Source organism: Vulpes lagopus, chromosome 8 (assembly GCF_018345385.1).
Source record: "Vulpes lagopus strain Blue_001 chromosome 8, ASM1834538v1, whole genome shotgun sequence".
Taxonomy (NCBI): Eukaryota; Metazoa; Chordata; class Mammalia; order Carnivora; family Canidae; genus Vulpes; species Vulpes lagopus.
This window is the reverse complement of record NC_054831.1, coordinates 2,650,525-2,666,632: the sequence shown is the minus strand read 5'-3', so window position 1 is coordinate 2,666,632 and position 16,108 is coordinate 2,650,525. Positions and strand designations below refer to the sequence as shown.

Here is a 16,108-nt window from a genome sequence, read left to right as displayed (position 1 = left end):
CCCAGGAGGGTTTTAGGGCAATTCCAGGATGATTTCATTGCCAATGGTTCAACATTCTGGTGAATTATCACGTAAGTAAAGCCAAGATGCAGCCTTCGCTTTAGCTACGCAGCTTCAACGTCCAAAACATGAAAATCCATTGAGCTTTACTGAATTGCCATTAAGCAACCACCGAGATCATGATGAAACGCTAAATATCACGTGATCGCATCTGCTGCCTCCAAGACAAGCCAAGTGCAAGAGGCGCGTGCTGGCCGAGAGGCCGGCGTCACGGTACTTACCTTTCATCCACGTCCTGGAACAAACAATTTGGTGTATGTGTGGTCGTAAAAATTCTCTTTTCAGGAGGAATTCTAGGGGCTGAAAGAAGAGAATTTTACACAAGTTTCTGATTCTAAGAAATAACACGCCTGATGCAGTCATGATACAGACACTAGAAAATACCACATAGATTCAGAGCGATGGGCAGCTAAGGAAGGAAATTCAGACATGGACCTGAAGCACAGAGCCCACCGCATCGGGAACAGGGCCGACCCTATGCTGGGTGACCGCCAGCCGGCCTTCCCAACTTTTTGTGGACAGGTTTAGTCTAGAAAGCTAAGAATTGGCACGTTAACAGAACCCTGTGCTGATGCATAGGCTTCTCTCAGCAAAATCAGGCTGGGAGGCCAAATTCATGATTTTTAAGATCCGACGAGAGTGAGCTGAACAAATTGTTTTTATTCAGATTCAAAATTCTCAGCAAATATCATTGTGCTGGGGACTTCATAGATTCTAGGGTGGGTGAAGCTGATAGAGTAATTTGCAGAAAGGAAATCATACATCCAGGATTTTCCCTTCAACCACCAAATTCATGCACAGAACATTCAGAATTCCAGAGCCTCATTCCTGAAGGAGACTCAGGTCGTTTCGAGGAGTAACATGTTGAAATCTCAGTAACCTAAGTCTTTATTGAATATTTGGAAGAGAACATTCTATCATCTTTATGGAAGAACCCACCAAACATCTGAAAGAGAGCCACGTCCCTAAGACACTTCCCCTAGTTTTAAGAAATACCTTCTTACAGCGTGACCTCATTAACCCCTGAGACAAGGTGAGGAGCACAGTGGGACGTGGCCTAAAGCAGATCCCTGTGGATCAGTAGCTACACGTGGCGACTGCTCTCTGCTCTCCCGTGGCTGGCTGAGTGGCCAGGGTGAGGACCTTGGGCTCCTGGCCAGGTACTGCGGCTGGTTCGGCACAAGGACCATGTCATGAGGCAGTTCAGGAGGAGGGCGGCACCAGAAGGACAGAATCGGGGTGGCAGAGTGCCTTGGGGCCCTCTGGGCTTCAAAGGAAAACCCAGTTTTGGGGAGTTTTCGGGGAAGGGGTGCCCTGAGAAGCTAGCAGGACCAGGGATGGACAGCCGGTGGGATCACTGTGCTGTGGTGATGGCCTTCTAGGGCGAGGAAGGGCAGAAAGCAGGAGCAAAGCCAGGGTGTTGGGCAGCCAACCAGCCTGCAGAAGCCAGTGCCCATGGGGGTAGAAACGCAGTGGGAGGTAGGATGCACCCAGGTGGGGAAGGAGGAAGGTCAGCACTTCATCTCTTGGGAGGGGAATGGCTTGGTTCTGAGCAGGCAGTGGTGTGTCTGCACCTTTCAGGCGTGGGGGTGCATGGGGGAGGCAGGGGCTGGGGGACCTGGACCATTGGGGCCATTCTCACTACTCAGATGGAAGGCAGCGGCTGGGAAAGGGGAAGGCACTCTCGGCCACAGCGGTGGCCTGGTCACTGTGGGAGGTGCCGGCACCCAGACCCTTTCCGGAGATGGTACGGCAGGGGCTACAGGGAGGCCCAGGTGACAAAGGTGGGTGTGCCCTAGAGGGAGACAGACACCCTGCCCAAGGCTGGAGGAGAGGCCAGCCTTTCTGATGTTAGGTCTGAACCAGGGGAGTCACTGGGGAGCCAGACAGAGACCGTGCCCCACGCCCCCCACCCCGGACTGGGCGGTTACCTTCGTAGCCTGAGTGCACTCTCTCTGCCAGCAGCACGCAGCACAGCTGGCTCCCGGCGCCCTGCTGCTCCCGCACCTTGACCAGGTAAGGGGTCATGCGGAACGGGTGGTAGCGAATCTCGTTCTCGTGGTTTTTCCCAACACTGTGGAGGAAGGCCCGGTCAGAGGTTTGGACTTAGGACAGAGGACCCGTCGTTTATTGCCGGTCACCTCTCCCCGCAGCGGCTGTTACGATAGCGGTCCTTCTACTTGCTGTACGGCAGCCTGAGAAACGGAGCCAGGCTCCTCGCCTGGGGCCCCGGGCCAAGCTGGACATGCTGCCCCGGGTCTGCGGGCTGTGCTTCCGCCCCACTCGCCCCATTTCCATGACATTAAGGGTCGATCAAAGAGTGAGCAGCCCCGGGGCACTGAGAGGTCTTCCAAGAGCCCTTCTCTGGAGCAATGTGCAGTTCAATTGAGGAAAAAGACATCGCTTCAACAGTGAGGTCCCAGCCCCAGCTTCTCCGAGTGCCAGTCGTGGCGGGAGTCACTCCTGACACTGCAGCCGGACGCTCAAAACAAGTCACCTTGTTTTGGGCCAAAAGCCTGCTGGGAGAGCTGTGGACTCTCCCTGGAAAAATGCACATTTGAACTAAAGGCTGCATGTGCTTTTGGGGTCCCCAGACCCTGGGGCACACGCCTTCTCAGTAAAGGGCCCTCGGGCGGTTTCCCAGGTGAAGGACACCGAGTCCAGGCTGCTCAGGCTCTCCATGTGGCGCCCTGAGGTCATCCCAGTGCTGACCGTGCTCCTCAACGCCCAGGGCACAGTTAAAATTCAGCTTGTCGAACTGGTGTTTCCACACAGACTTTTGAGAAATATGCGCCCTGTGTGGCAGGGGCAGAGAGCTTATACCCTGAAGAACAGGGGTGCAGAAGGGCACAGGGGGTCACGGCACACCAACAACTGGGGGGGAGCACTCCCACATCTCCTCAACCTTGCAAGAAGTGCTCAGGAGAAAACGTGCCCTCACCAACTCTGGAACACCCATCGCGGGCTTACCTGACACGGCAGAAGAAAGATTTCTCCTCCATACATTCTTGAGTAAATGAATCTAAGAGAGAGAGTCCAGAGTCACCCATCCCACTGCACGACACAGCACAGACAGCGCTCTGCCTCCCGCAGGCTACAGACAAGCAGGGAATCGGGCGTGAACGCCTATTTACGGGAGCACAGAGCGAAGCCCTTAGAGATCACTCATTACGGTTCTGACTACAAGCAAACGTATTTCATGAGTATAGCACATACCAAATTATGAAATGCTAAAAGTTCACCACCAGAAGTTTACCAGTTTTTTTTTTAAGATTTTATTTATTTATTTATTTATTCATGAGAGACACAGAGAGAAGCAGGCTCCCTGCGGGGAGCCGGACGTGGGACTCGATCCCGGGACCCCGGGGTCACGCCCTGAGCCAAAGGCAGATGTTCAACCACTGATCCCCCAGGTGCCCCAGAAGTTTACCAGTTTTGAAATGGTTCATAAACTGCCACAAACACACCAACTAATTAGGAATTGAACTCTGGGAGACATACTTACAAGCAGAATTTTTGCAAGTAAAGCCCTAAGCATTTCAACCTATGACTTTGGGGGGGGGGGGTTATTCAGTTCTGACAGAAGCAACTTAGGTCATTTCAAAGCTTATATCAAATTTCTCTGCTAAAATATTAACCTACTTTGAAATCTGAAACACTTAGCAAAAACATGACGTCACATGGTGGCATCATCAGAGATGAGGGAATGGCGTTTTCCACATTTATTTCTTATAAAAGAAATCTTTGATGTTCATCTTTTATATAAAGTTTCCTCTATTCGAAAGAAAGAGGAAAAGCAGGAAATCACTAGTTAGAGAAAATGGTATAAAGTTACCAGCCGGGAAAGGCCTTGGAGGAGTCACCTGGTTCTTCTTTTTTATTCAGGTAAAAATTCAGTGGAAACCATGCCAGGAAGATGGTGCCAGACTGTTCATGCTGTAAACTCGCGTGTGGAGTGAGGTCCGTCCCACTCAGTGACCTATGGGTCCTCATGACACGCACTGCAAGCTTCAGGGACCTCACTGGACAGTTCTTGGGTGGGAATTCTGGGAGAAGGCAGGTGGCTCTCTGTTTAAAACCAAGAGCAAGGAATATCTCCTCTTTTCATGAGTCAGCCCTAAAGCAAACTCCCAAGTTTGTCAAGAAAGCACAGCCAGGGAACTACGGTGCTGGTGCTGGTGGAGGTGGAGTTAAGGTGGAGGTGGTGGTGGTAGTGGTAGTGGTGGTGGTGGTGGTGGTGGAGGTGCAGGAGGAGTGGAGGTGGAGGTGGTGGAGGTGGAGGAGGAGGTGGTGGACGTGGAGGTAGAGGAGGAGGTGGTGGAGGTGGTGGTGGTAGTAGTAGTAGTAGTGGTGGTGGTGGTGGTGGTGGTGGAGGTGCAGGAGGAGGTGGCGGTGGAGGTGGTGGAGGTGGTGGAGGTGGAGGAGGAGGTGGTGGAGGTGGTGGAGGTGGTAGTGGTAGTGGTGGTGGTGGTGGAGGTGGAGGTGCAGGAGGAGGTGGTGGTGGAGGTGGTGGAGGTGGAGGAGGAGGTGGTGGAGATGGTGGAGGTGGTGGTGGTAGAGAAGGAGGTGGAGGTGCAGGAGGAGGTGGAGGTGGAGGTGGTGGTGGAGGTGGAGGTGGTGGAGGTAGAGTTAAGGTGGAGGGGGAGGTGGTGGTGGTATTGGTGGAGGTGGAGGTGGAGGTGGAGGTGGAGGTGGAGGTGGAGGTGGAGGAGGAGGAGGAGGAGGAGGAGGAGGCCCGGCCAGCTGACTGGGAGCAGGAGGAGATGGGAGGAGGAGAGGGGCCCACACTCCAGCGGGAAGCAGGGCTGAGGAGCATTTGATGTGAGCAGAGATGCTGACCCCTGAGCCAAAGGGAACCAGGAACCAGTTCCGGGTGACATGGCCCGGGCAGCCTCCTGCCGCGTCATGACCCAGGTCCCAGCCGTCTGGGGTGCCTCCCGGTCCCCCTGTCTCCCATCATCTCTCCTGACTGCTCTGCATTTCAGCTTCAGCTCCAAGCCACCGGAGGCCCGAGGGCGGGCGGGCAGACGCTGCAGGAGTCCCCTCCAAGGGGCTTCTGGGGGCCGCCCAGGGTTGCAGGACGTGCCTGTGCTGCTGGGGCCTCCCAGGGCCCGGCTCCTGCCGAGACTGGTCTGGTCACCCACCCCGCCCTGCCCCCGCTACGTGCAAGGCACTGGCCCCTGAGAGCTCCCAAGCCTTCCAGACCCCAAGCCTTCCCGGTCAAATTCCAGAACGTGGCACGGTTAACCGCTCGAGCCGGGACAGCGGGGCCAAAAGCCTGCTGCGGCCGCACTGCCAGCCTGTGGCCTGGGGTGGTGGCCACCGTGCAGAGGTTGCCTGCCGGGCCTGGGGAGCTCGCGGTACGGGAGGACGTGGCTGCGTGGCTGGCCACGCTGAGGAGCGCTCTCTGCAGCCCGTGGGCGTCCCTGCAGCTGACAGCCAGGGCGCCCTCCGCCCCACGGCCTAGCCACACTCCGCCGGCTCGTGCCAGGACTTCAGCTTCTCAGAACTTCGTTTCTAAGATGCCTAACATCCCTCCCAGTCTCCCGAAACAGCTCTGCCTCTCTGAAATTCATGCACAGACGACTACTCTCCAGAGCTTATCCTGAACTAGCAGCTTTCCGTCTTTGGCCTGGGACAGCTGCCGGGCAGGTGCGCCGGGCGGTCTCTGGCAGGGGGGAGGTAGGGCGCACGCCCCCCATCTGGGGTGGGCCAGAGTGCCCTCCTCGCCCCACTGCCCTGGGAAGGCAGCAGCCCCCCACGGTCCCCACGCCACGGGTGCATGAGACCAGGCAGCCCCAGGCCCTCACCTGCTCCACGGCCCACACTCCAGGGCGGAAGCTTGTAAGGCGTGGTCGAGGCGTGGAACACACTGACGTCGTGGGGCGCCAGGAACTCCACGAACCTGGCGCCGTAGAAGGCATCCCTTTTACAGTGAAAGATGGAGGCAACTTGGTCAGAGATGTACAGGATTTTCCCGGTGGCCAGGGACACGGCCGCAGCAAACATACCCTGCAAGGAAGAAGGAGCTGCATGAGGACAGGCTGCCCTTCCCTGAGGGGCACAGATTTGGGGGGGTCAGGGGAGGCCTCTGGGCTCCCTCCCTCTCACCTGGGCTGGCAGCCCCAAACCTCTGCCAGCCCATCTCCTCCCCAGGGTGGAGCGGGGTGGGGTGGGGGGCGATGCCGCCTGGGCAGCTAGAGGCTCCCACCCCGGCTCCCTCCCTGCTGGCTGGTGACCTGGCCCAGAGCTCCCAGGGGGTTCAGCCCCAGTGAGGGCACTGGAGGAAGGAGATGGGGAGGATCAGGGAACCCACTCTCTCCAGACCAGGTCAGTGTGTCTGGGTGCCCACCTGCCCCAATGTCTGCTCTCTGACGGAGAAGTAGGCGCACAGACCCCCAAGAGTGCCCGACCCCTATGGGTTGCTTAAAAATGCATGAGCTTTGGAGTCTCATGAGCTGAGTTCAAATCCCAGGGCGCCCTCTCCTCCCCCCTCCTCTGAATGAGCCTAAGGTCACCTGGTCACCCCCGGGTGAGGGTGGGGCTCACTCTTACACACGCAAGATCTGGGGGTGGAGTCGGCCACGGGAGAAGGGCAATCACACAGAAAACAGGGCGAGTCTGCACAACAGCTGCTACGTCTGAATCACTGACTTTACACTGTTTTTTCAGGGTATGAGCTCACTTCCTGAAATCCCGAACTCCGTTTCTACAAAGCCACTGGCTGCAGAGGCTCAGCGAGCTCAGCGGACGAGGGTCTCAGCTTCCTGGGGGGGAAGACGTCACTCGAGTCAGACTCTTACCGCGTTCTTCACGATGAACTCGGAGGTGACACTCTCAATTTCTTCCACGGTGTAGGAGGGCACGTAGGCACTGCAGGGGTGGTTCTCGCTGGACATGAGCAGCTGGTAATACTCCTCGTTGGCTGCAGGAGAGACGGGGAGGCCTGAGAAGGGGCCCTCCCTCCCTGCGTCGGGGGCTCTACTGTTCTCATGGAAAAGTGCGCTACGCACACTGTCTTCCCGGGCCGCCAAGAGAAGGAAGAGAGAAATGTGAAGGCAAAGCAAACAGAAATCTGTCTTATTTTTCCTGAAAAATCCGGAAACCTTTGATTACGGAACTTTTTAATGGTGTAAGTGCACACTACTCTCAGTAACACGGGCACGGTTCCACCGACGCTGCCTCTGCCCGCAGGGTCCCCGATCAGGACACAAGGCTGACGTTTCCCCTTGGGGACGCCTGGGCAGCCCCCGCACCTGCTCCTCGGGAGCCCCGGCAGGCACGTCCATCCAGACAGAAGCCGCCGCTCAGACACGGGGCACGAGAAGCAGCACCGCCACGGACTGTTCCCGACGCAACCTGCGGCTTCGGACAGCAGACTCTCCCGGGCCTCTCACCCGGCACCTGAGGGTGGGGGAGCCCCCGGCGAGGGGTGGCGGCAGCTCCGCCCGTCAGAGAACCTCCTCCTCCTGCAGCGTGGGAGTTTCCTCGGGTGGGCTGGCCGGGCACAGTGTCTGTCGCTGCTGTACTAACCGTCACCAAACAGACGCAGCCTTCGCCGGCGGCCTGCAGAGCAACGTGGCCCTCCGGGCCCTGCGCGAGCTCTCCGCACACCACACGGGACAGGCAATGCCGCCCTCCTGACAAAAGCCGTCGGAGCGTCCGAAGATACGAGCACTATGTGAAACATGTCTTTGTATCCACGCTGCCGGTGACGAGCCTTGCCCTGCCTGTAAGCCCTGCCCTGGGACAGTAACAGCTGATCCCAGAAAAAAGGCAGCGTTAGACCTTTATCTCAGCCGTCGCCGCTTCTCTGCTCTCGTGCATGTTCCCAGCGTCCGAGTCCACTGGGACCTCAGCGTGCGAGTAATGTGTACACGGGGGCAAAGTAGGTAGAGCAGGGGTGGGGCTCCCACCTCTGCGGGGAGAGGGCACCTCCCTCATCTGCCCCCAGGCGGTGCCGGCCTGGCTTCTGTCTCTGCTTGCTGGTCTTAAGGGACCAAAACAGCTAAGAGATTCCTCAAAGTGCAGGAGTGGGTGGTTTCCAGAGTAACAAGAAAGGGTTCACCTGAGCGTTCGCTGCTGTAAGATTGGGAACGCACACGTGTGCACTTCCTCCAAGCTTTCTGCTGTTTTCTCTGCAACGCTGGAGGAAACTTTAAAAACTCTCAAAACTCACGTCCCCATTCCCAGCTACAGACCAAAAAACAAGGCTGTTTGGACCTTTCTGACCACCTAGAGCTAAAGCACCCTGCGATGACCCCGAACGCAGGGGTCACGGCCCAAACCCCCAGGGATGGGTGTCTCCACAAGAGCTGGCCCGGCAGTCTTGGCTCGCTAGAAATGCTGGTGCCTCCTCCATGGCAATGTGCTCCTTACGTGTCCTGGAGACAGAGGCACCTGCAGGTACCTGAGAGCCAGGGGATGGGGTGGGGAGGAGGGAATACCTGCTCAGGGGAAGTCCAGCTGCAGCAGCAAGTGAAGGAAGACTCAGGGCTGTTGGAAGTTATTTAAGGGGCTTGGAGTTTACCGAAACGTCAAGCATCTGAGCTCGATGATGCAACTATTTTGGAAACTGCAGTGTTTGCTCACAGATTCCAGCACCGCATCTATGAAGGCTTCTGCACCCGGGTTCTCAGGTGAAAGCCTCAGTCTAGACCGCGGACCAGTCCTAAAGCTCTCACATATCCTGCCACCTAACAGTAAGACCCAAGCAAGCCCACAAATGGGAGCGGAATGCGGACTGTGGAGGTCACTACTGAGCACCGGTGATGGCTTCCTGCTTGAAAAGACAACCTTGATGGAAATTCACGCATTTCTAGACAAACAGGAGAACAGATTGCCCAAGGTCTTACATGCAGGAGCTCTCAAGTATTGTCCTGTAAGGGTAAGATCTGGCAATAGCCTCCTGGTATCTCCTGTTATTTTTCAAAGGAGCGACCAGCCCTCAGCTCCACGCCTTGGGATGTTCTACTCAAATTCTGCTCCGAGCTGCTCACACATTTCAGTCAACTCCAGCTCAGCTCCAGCCTGAGCCTGGAGGATGCGGGCTACCCTGAATATGACCTGACCCCAGCCCAGAGCACAAAAACTTTATGCTGTAAATACCTTTTTATCAGCTGGTTTTCTACTTTTTTTTTTTCTCTGAATGTCAAGTACAGTAGAGAACTTGCAAAGAATAAGGGTTTCCGATCTTTGTGATTTCATCGGACTTCTAGAATTTCCTTCTGCGACTTCAGGGTTGGGCTTTAGAAAGTCGACACAATGCAACTTATTTCTACAAGTTTGGGACAAGTACACGAACCAGACGTACCTTTCACCTGCTTCACACTCCTGAGCGCGTACTTCAAGGTTGCCAACGTGCTGGCTTTCCCTTTGGCCTTCTTGTCCACAGGCAGGTGGACTTTCAGCTCCCTCAGGGTTTTTATCAGTTCCTTGTGAGCATCCGCTTTGGCAGACTGCTCGCTGTTAAAGAGGCGATCACACATTAGCTTCCCGACTCCTCCTTCCCATGCCTCTAGTCCCATCCCTCAACCAGGCCACTAGGATCTTTTGATCCACGTGGTTCTCTGTGGAGCCCTGCAGGATGCGCAGCATCCCTGGCCTTCCCTGCCACAGGCCAGAAGCACCCTCGCCAAATGTGACAATCAAAGATGTCTCCTGATGCTGCTGCCCATCTTCTGCAGGGAGACAGAGTGCCCCAGCTGAGAATCACTAAGGGCTGCAGACACCCGCCCCCCACCTGGGCGCTCTGTCCCCAAGGATGGAGTGGGCTCCGTGCCTCAGAGCTGTGCCTTCCTGCCCTGTCAGACAGAAAAGGAGGGAGTGATGGAGATTACAGAAAATAGCAGACTTCGGAGACGAAAGACTCATAAGTAGAGCCTCTAAACTTAAGGATACAGAGATGGGAGGAAGATGAAACAGGTGGGCCCTTCCTGTTTAGAGCAGGGGGTGCAGAAAGAATGCTGGAGGTCCGGTCTAAGGTGCCCACACACTCAGGCCTGAGAGCCGGACTTTGCTCCAGGGGTGACATAAAAATGTCTGTGGATGTGAAATTAAGGACACCTTCATTACAAACACCTAAGAAAGGGGAAGAATGTTCCAGATGGAAGTGTCTAGGATGCAGACAAGGCCTGCACAGTGGAGCAAGAGGGGATCCAGATCTGGAGCATTCTAGGGGCCCTGAACAGCCAGGGTCCGAGAGGGTGCAGCTGGCTCATAATAGAGACAGCGGAGCGGACCAACAGGGTCCAGCAGAAGGCTGAAAAATGTCCCATTACCCCAAAACTAACCTCCAATAACAAATCTCCATTTCTGTAAGGATCCTAAATTGAGGGACTTCTAACTGGCCTTACCTGCAGCCACTTGCAGACGTGCTGTGTTCAGACTTCGCCATCATGAGGCCAAAGGCACCTGGACTGTAATGGAAGCACAAGAACTAAGGCCAGACTCAGAGGACTGTGCGCTCTACCCGCTTCTCCCCATCCAACCGTGACCACGATCCCACACGTGTAGTCACATGTAGTAAAACAATCACAAAATAATACAAGGTTAAGGGAAAGCTGGAGCATAAGGCCTCCAAGTTTTATGTACTGGGAGAAGGACTAGTTGAGCAAGTTCATGTTCTAGACTCCCGGCTGCTAGCAGGGCTGCGGACTCCTCTGCTCCTAAGATCCTACTAGACTCACTGGGTATCTATCTATTGGCGATTGGATATTCAATTTCAACCGTGGCATCGTTATAGTAAATTTTAGTTATTCTGAGTCAATGAGGTTTTCTTAAATGTTGAAAAACGTGGTAATCATTATTTAAAGACCTCAAAGGCGGGCAGCCCCGGTGGCACAGGGCGGTTTAGCGCCACCTGCAGCCCGGGGTGTGATCCTGGAGACCCAGGATCGAGTCCCATGTTGGGCTCCCTGCATAGAGCCTGCTTCTCCCTCTGCCTGTGACTCTCTCTCTCTCTCTCTTTCTCTCTGTATAAATAAATAAAAAATAAAAATCTTAAAAAAAAAAAAGACCTCAAAGGCAATCAAACAACGGGAGGAGATGCTGAGAAAACAGCCAGGTGGCCGGCCTTGGTGGCCCGAGGGCCCCACCTACCTTGGGTGGACAACAGGCGGCCTCACCAGCATCCCCAGCTCCTCGCTGCCCTGTGAGTCCCGCCCTGGGGAGTGGTTTTCGTTGGCTTCATTTCCGCTAGAGCCACTGCTCATGTGAACGTCTTCCTGGAGCGGAGCTCCACTGGGCTCAGCCTCCACGGGCTCCTGGGCGGGGTGACTGGGGCTGGGTGGGTATTCGGTGTATCTGTTCATGTTGGTCCCACAACGAAGCTGGGAAAAGAGAGAACTGTCGTGAGGCCTTGGAGAGTGCAGGGAGTCACTGCAGCCATCTCATGGAGTGCTCCCCCAGAACCTGGAACCTGGTACCACACTTCGATGAACATGCTGGTAGCAGTCAGGGTCAATCACAGGGATTCTTTGTTCTTACTCACTGAGCTCCTATCGCCTACCTGCCTGAATTAGGAAGGCAGAGGAAGGGATCCCTGGGTGGCGCAGCGGTTTGGCGCCTGCCTTTGGCCCAGGGCGTGATCCTGGAGACTCGGGATCGAATCCCACGTCAGGCTCCCAGTGCATGGAGCCTGCTTCTCCCTCTGCCTGTGTCTCTGCCTCTCTCTCTCTCACTGTGTGCCTATCATAAATAAATAAAATTAAAAATTAAAAAAAAAAAGGAAGGCAGTGGAATCCTATAGTCACAGTCCCCAGACATCAAATCGCTGATGGCCTAGTCGGGAGGCGACGAGAGATCGACCACTGCCCAGCACGTGGGGAGCCTTGGGAAAAATCAGGTTCTCACTGAATGGCTGGCAGGGCCTAGGAACCTGCATTTTACAAATCTCCCCAGGTGATGTTGGGGAGCAGCAAGTTCAGAAGTCTTGGCCATCCCAAGCTACAGGAGACCCCGGGCCCCGCTGACGGGCAAGGGAGACTTCAGGGAGACAGGAGGCTATGAAGAAGGTGTTGCCCTGTGAAGAGGGCCCAGTGGGTGGGAGCCCCCTGACAGCAGCACAGGGGGCGTGTGCAAGTGGGGGCGCAGAGGGGGGGGAGACCAGCACCAGGCCACTGAAGGGTTCGAGGTACCAGATGAACGAACTTTGTTGCATTTGGGCAGGTCTTCACCACTGTGCTACACAGAAACTTTAACTTTGGTGTTTAGGGGTAAGAAGGTGGAGTGGGGCTGAGGTTAGAGACAGACCAGCCCCAAGGCATCTGCAATAATTCTAGAAGAGAATCACGGGGATGAGCAGACAGGGAGCATGCAATGAGAGAGGGGTTCTACCGGAAGCCTAAGGGTGGAAAGAGAGATGTCCCCGGGAGAGGAGGACCCAGGACAGTGTCTCCTCAGGGTGCTGGCAGGAAGCAGAAGACATCTGGCCCCGGAAGGTAGGCAGGTATGGGGAGGGGGAAGCTGTTATTACCCTGGGCCTATAGGGCAGGGAGAGGGATGGTTACTGAAATCAGAGGAACCCAGACAACCTGCAGTTTGGGAGACCAGAGCTGGGGGCGTAAGCCCTTGGCTTTTCTCTCCTCCTGACCTAGGTGGGCAGGAAGCCAGGAAGCAAGAGGACCCACTAGCACAGTCCCAGAAGGCCAGCCTTGGGCACTGAGCGGGGGAGGGACAATCCAGAAGGCCCCGCAGCACTGCCCTGAGTGGAGTCTTGGGGTGGGGTTGGGGGGCAGGATGTGCCCACAGGTCCATGTGCTCCGAGAAACAGCCCAGACACCTGGCCGATGGGGGGCAACTACAGATACACACCGTTTCACGTAACGCTCCTGATCACTGGCCATCGGACAGCGCAGAGCACACCATTCTGGGTTCTAGTCTACAACGAGGAAACAAGTCAGTGACTTGCTCGAGGCCACATAAGGGGGTGACAGTGCTGGATCCCGTGCCCACCTGCTCCTAAAGATGGGGACCCATGGAGAATCCAACCACATTAGGTCTCATTAGACCTTGTCTTGTTCATGAACCAACAAACAGGGAAAAGCCATAGTGAGTCTTCTGAAAAGATGTGCAGCCAAGACCAGATGAACACAACCTGCAGGGCACGGAGGAGCGCAGCAGACGCAGGCTAGCACTTGCTCCGTAGCATAAATAAAAATTGAGAAATGGTGGATTGAAGGAAACAAGTAAGAAGGATGAACTGAAGCCACAGAGGGAGATGAAAATGCCACTTTAGAACAGAAAATCAGAAAGACCAAGCCCAGAATCCGTAATGAAGAAGGTGGCCTCAGAGATGTCGAGGATGAGCACGTGGAGCCCTGAAAAGCACTAAGGGAAAAACAAGGCGTCAGAGCCGTGTTTTCACCCACGGGTAATAGCTCCTTTGGAAAGAGACACCACGACAGTGACGCAGAGACTCTAACGAAAGATACGCACCAAGGAAACCATCCTGGCTGAAGACGGATTTGCATCCGGCGGTGAAAGGATTCCTTGAATATCAGGCAAAAAATTACGTGAAGAGTCCAAGCCTAGCGATGTCCTGATGTAAAATGATGTTTCCAAGGGAAAAAAAAATCCTACCCACATCCAAACAGGGAAACCACACGGGTTACCCACAGAGGGTGGAATGTCCTGTGAGTCTTGGGCAGAAGACACGGTCTACATGGTTGATACCGGGAAGATACGGTCTCCACGGTCGTGGTCAAGGGGAGGAAATCGCAGGGAACACACCTGCTCATCGCGGCTTTACACAGCAGCACGTTATCAGGACGCTGAGTCACGGAGACCCCAAACACCAAAACACCTGACCACAGTGTTTTCAGGGACCTTCTAGCCGACTGGATGAGAGCACGGAAGGTGCTCGCTTTTGGGAAGAGGGAGACCAAGGACCAAGAATGGGCTACTCCCAGGAAGGAAACTGCCGAAGATCCGGAACCCGGAGACACGCTCCACTCATCAGTCGTGAGGAAAAGGTCGTGAGGAAAACACAAAGGATGAGGTCACCAGAAATGAGCAGGACCAAGGGCATCCGGCGTCCACAGGGTGGGGACCTTGTGCGCTGCTGTGGTCACAGAACGGTCTTTCTGGAGGGGCCTCTGGGCATGTCCAGCAAGAGTTACGATCCTGCCCTCCCTGTGCTAGGGGGCCCCTCTGCCCCCCAGGCATGCCCGCACGTGCGCACAAAGACCCACGAGCGTGGTGTCCGGAGTGACTAAACTACCGAAGGACCGTCGCCTTGTCCATCGTGGGCACCCTGGCCAGTGCCAGCCTCGACTTCCACACGGAGCCTGTGCCTCACCTGGCCCCCGCCCAGCCCTGCTGCCCCTGGCCCCGAGCACGGCCCCAGTGTGCACGAGGGTCTACAGCCCTGAGAGGCCTCCCTGGCTGCCTCCTGAGCATCTCCGCTGCAGCCCGCCTCCCCGGCCCTGATGCTGAGCTCTGACCTCAGGGACTTTGCACTTGCTGCTCCCTGGTGCCCACAGGACTCATCCCGCTGACAGCCTGTCCATCCTGCACAAACAGCAGACCTCTCCCCCCCGCTGCCCCACACCCCCTGCGGGGCGTCCCGTCCTCCACCCCATGTGCTGAGGCCATGAGCTGTCCCCTGCTGTGTCCCCGGAGCCCCGCCCATATGGTTAAAGACACGCAGCCTGGGACATCTGTGCTGGGGACACACGGACAGAGGAGAGTGTGGGACACGAAGGAACAAGAACACCGTTAGGACAGCACGTCGGCAGGGCTGGGCGCCGCCCTCCGTCCATTAACTGGCTCCTCCAGCTCACGGCGCTGCGGGCAGGTGTAGGTCAGAGAATGGGACGGACGTCCTTCCTGCCCCTATGGAGCTTACGTTCCAGTGGGGAAGACAGACCACCCATGAGGGAAGGGCCCAGACAGCCGATGAAGGCCAAGTGCTACTGAGAAAGCATCAGAGCAGACCAGGACGGGCTGCGTGGGCGAGGCCGCGAGTGCGGCCAGAGACGGCGCGTGGATGGCAACGTTTGGCCTTGTACCTGCGCCCGCACGCGTGGTGCTGAGCCACAGCCCCTCGGCCTCACTCCTGCCAGCCACCGCGGGGTTTCCACTCCCCGGGCCTCATGGCTTCACACCGGGGGCAGGCTGGAGTCTCTGGCCGTGCTGGCCGCGCATGGCCTCAGAGGAAGGCCGCACTCTGGGGGTGGCCCCTCGCCTCCCCAGCTGCTGCCAGAGGCCGCTGAAGCAACTGGCCGGAGGGACAGCACACTCCCCGGGGCAGCTTTACTCTCTATCCTTTCTTCTTCGTCCTCTTCTTTTGCATAGCCTTTCTGACGAGGCCCCCATGGGCCCGGAGACCAGCTCCGCTCCCTCACTCTTGCTGCCCTGGGATTGCACCTCCCAGTGAAATGCTAGCACTATGTGTTGGCCCAGATTCTACTTTTAAAAGAAACCAAACTAAAACAGGCTGAAGAGAGTGAGAGAGTGGGCCAGGAAGGTGCTGGAGGAAGAATATTCTAGGCTGGGCAGTGGGGGCAAGTACAAATGTCCTGAGCCAGGGGCCTTTGAGGAAGATGGACCAGCCTGGAGCAGAGTGGGCAACGCAGAGGATAGGAGGGTACTGCAAGGTCGGAGCTGGATCACATGGCACCTTGCAGGGGCAGAGCCAGGATGCTGGCTCTATTCCGAGATGGGAAACTGAGTTCTGCACAACAAGCTCTGACTTAAACTCTAACAGGGTCACAGGGTGGAGGCAAGGTGGAAGCAGGACCTCTTAGGGGGCTCTTACTATGGTTTGGTAGAGGTGCCAAGGGGCTGCCCGGGGGGGGGGCATTCTCCTCCTCCTGCCCTCCCCACCCCCTCAGCACCCCTGCACATCATCCATCTCATCCCACAGCCCCTCCCGGGACAAGCAGCCGGTCCTCTCCGTGAGTGAGCTGTGAAGGCTGAGGGTTACGTGAGCTGCCCTGGATGGCAAAGGCTGCAGCGGGTTCCACTGCTTCCTGACCCTGTGATCTTGGGCAAGTTCCCGAGCCTTCTGTGCCTTGTTTCCTCATCTGTAAGGGGGTGGAAGCAG

General features: G+C 56.3%; 1 protein-coding gene across 11 annotated transcripts in view; it reads right to left on the bottom strand.

Annotated features, from left to right (window-relative positions):
* PER2 (period circadian regulator 2) overlaps window positions 1-16,108 on the bottom strand; it is a 41,336-nt gene that overhangs the window by 20,298 nt on the left and 4,930 nt on the right. For 9 of the 11 annotated variants that reach the window (XR_005989322.1, XM_041765293.1, XM_041765291.1 and 6 more), the window contains 8 exons: window positions 11,161-11,390; window positions 10,416-10,478; window positions 9,374-9,525; window positions 6,864-6,985; window positions 5,871-6,072; window positions 3,031-3,082; window positions 1,992-2,134; window positions 282-360 (listed from right to left, as the gene is read on the bottom strand). Coding sequence is in view for 10 of the 11 variants with exons in the window: in XM_041765289.1 (XP_041621223.1) it covers window positions 282-360; window positions 1,992-2,134; window positions 3,031-3,082; window positions 5,871-6,072; window positions 6,864-6,985; window positions 9,374-9,525; window positions 10,416-10,478; window positions 11,161-11,390 (1,043 nt within the window). In the remaining variant the exon portion in view is untranslated. Of the gene's footprint in view, window positions 1-281; window positions 361-1,991; window positions 2,135-3,030; window positions 3,083-5,870; window positions 6,073-6,863; window positions 6,986-9,373; window positions 9,526-10,415; window positions 10,479-11,160; window positions 11,391-12,873; window positions 13,459-13,497; window positions 16,106-16,108 lie in introns of those variants that run through there. The other 2 variants (XM_041765292.1, XM_041765297.1) reach the window with 2 other exon arrangements.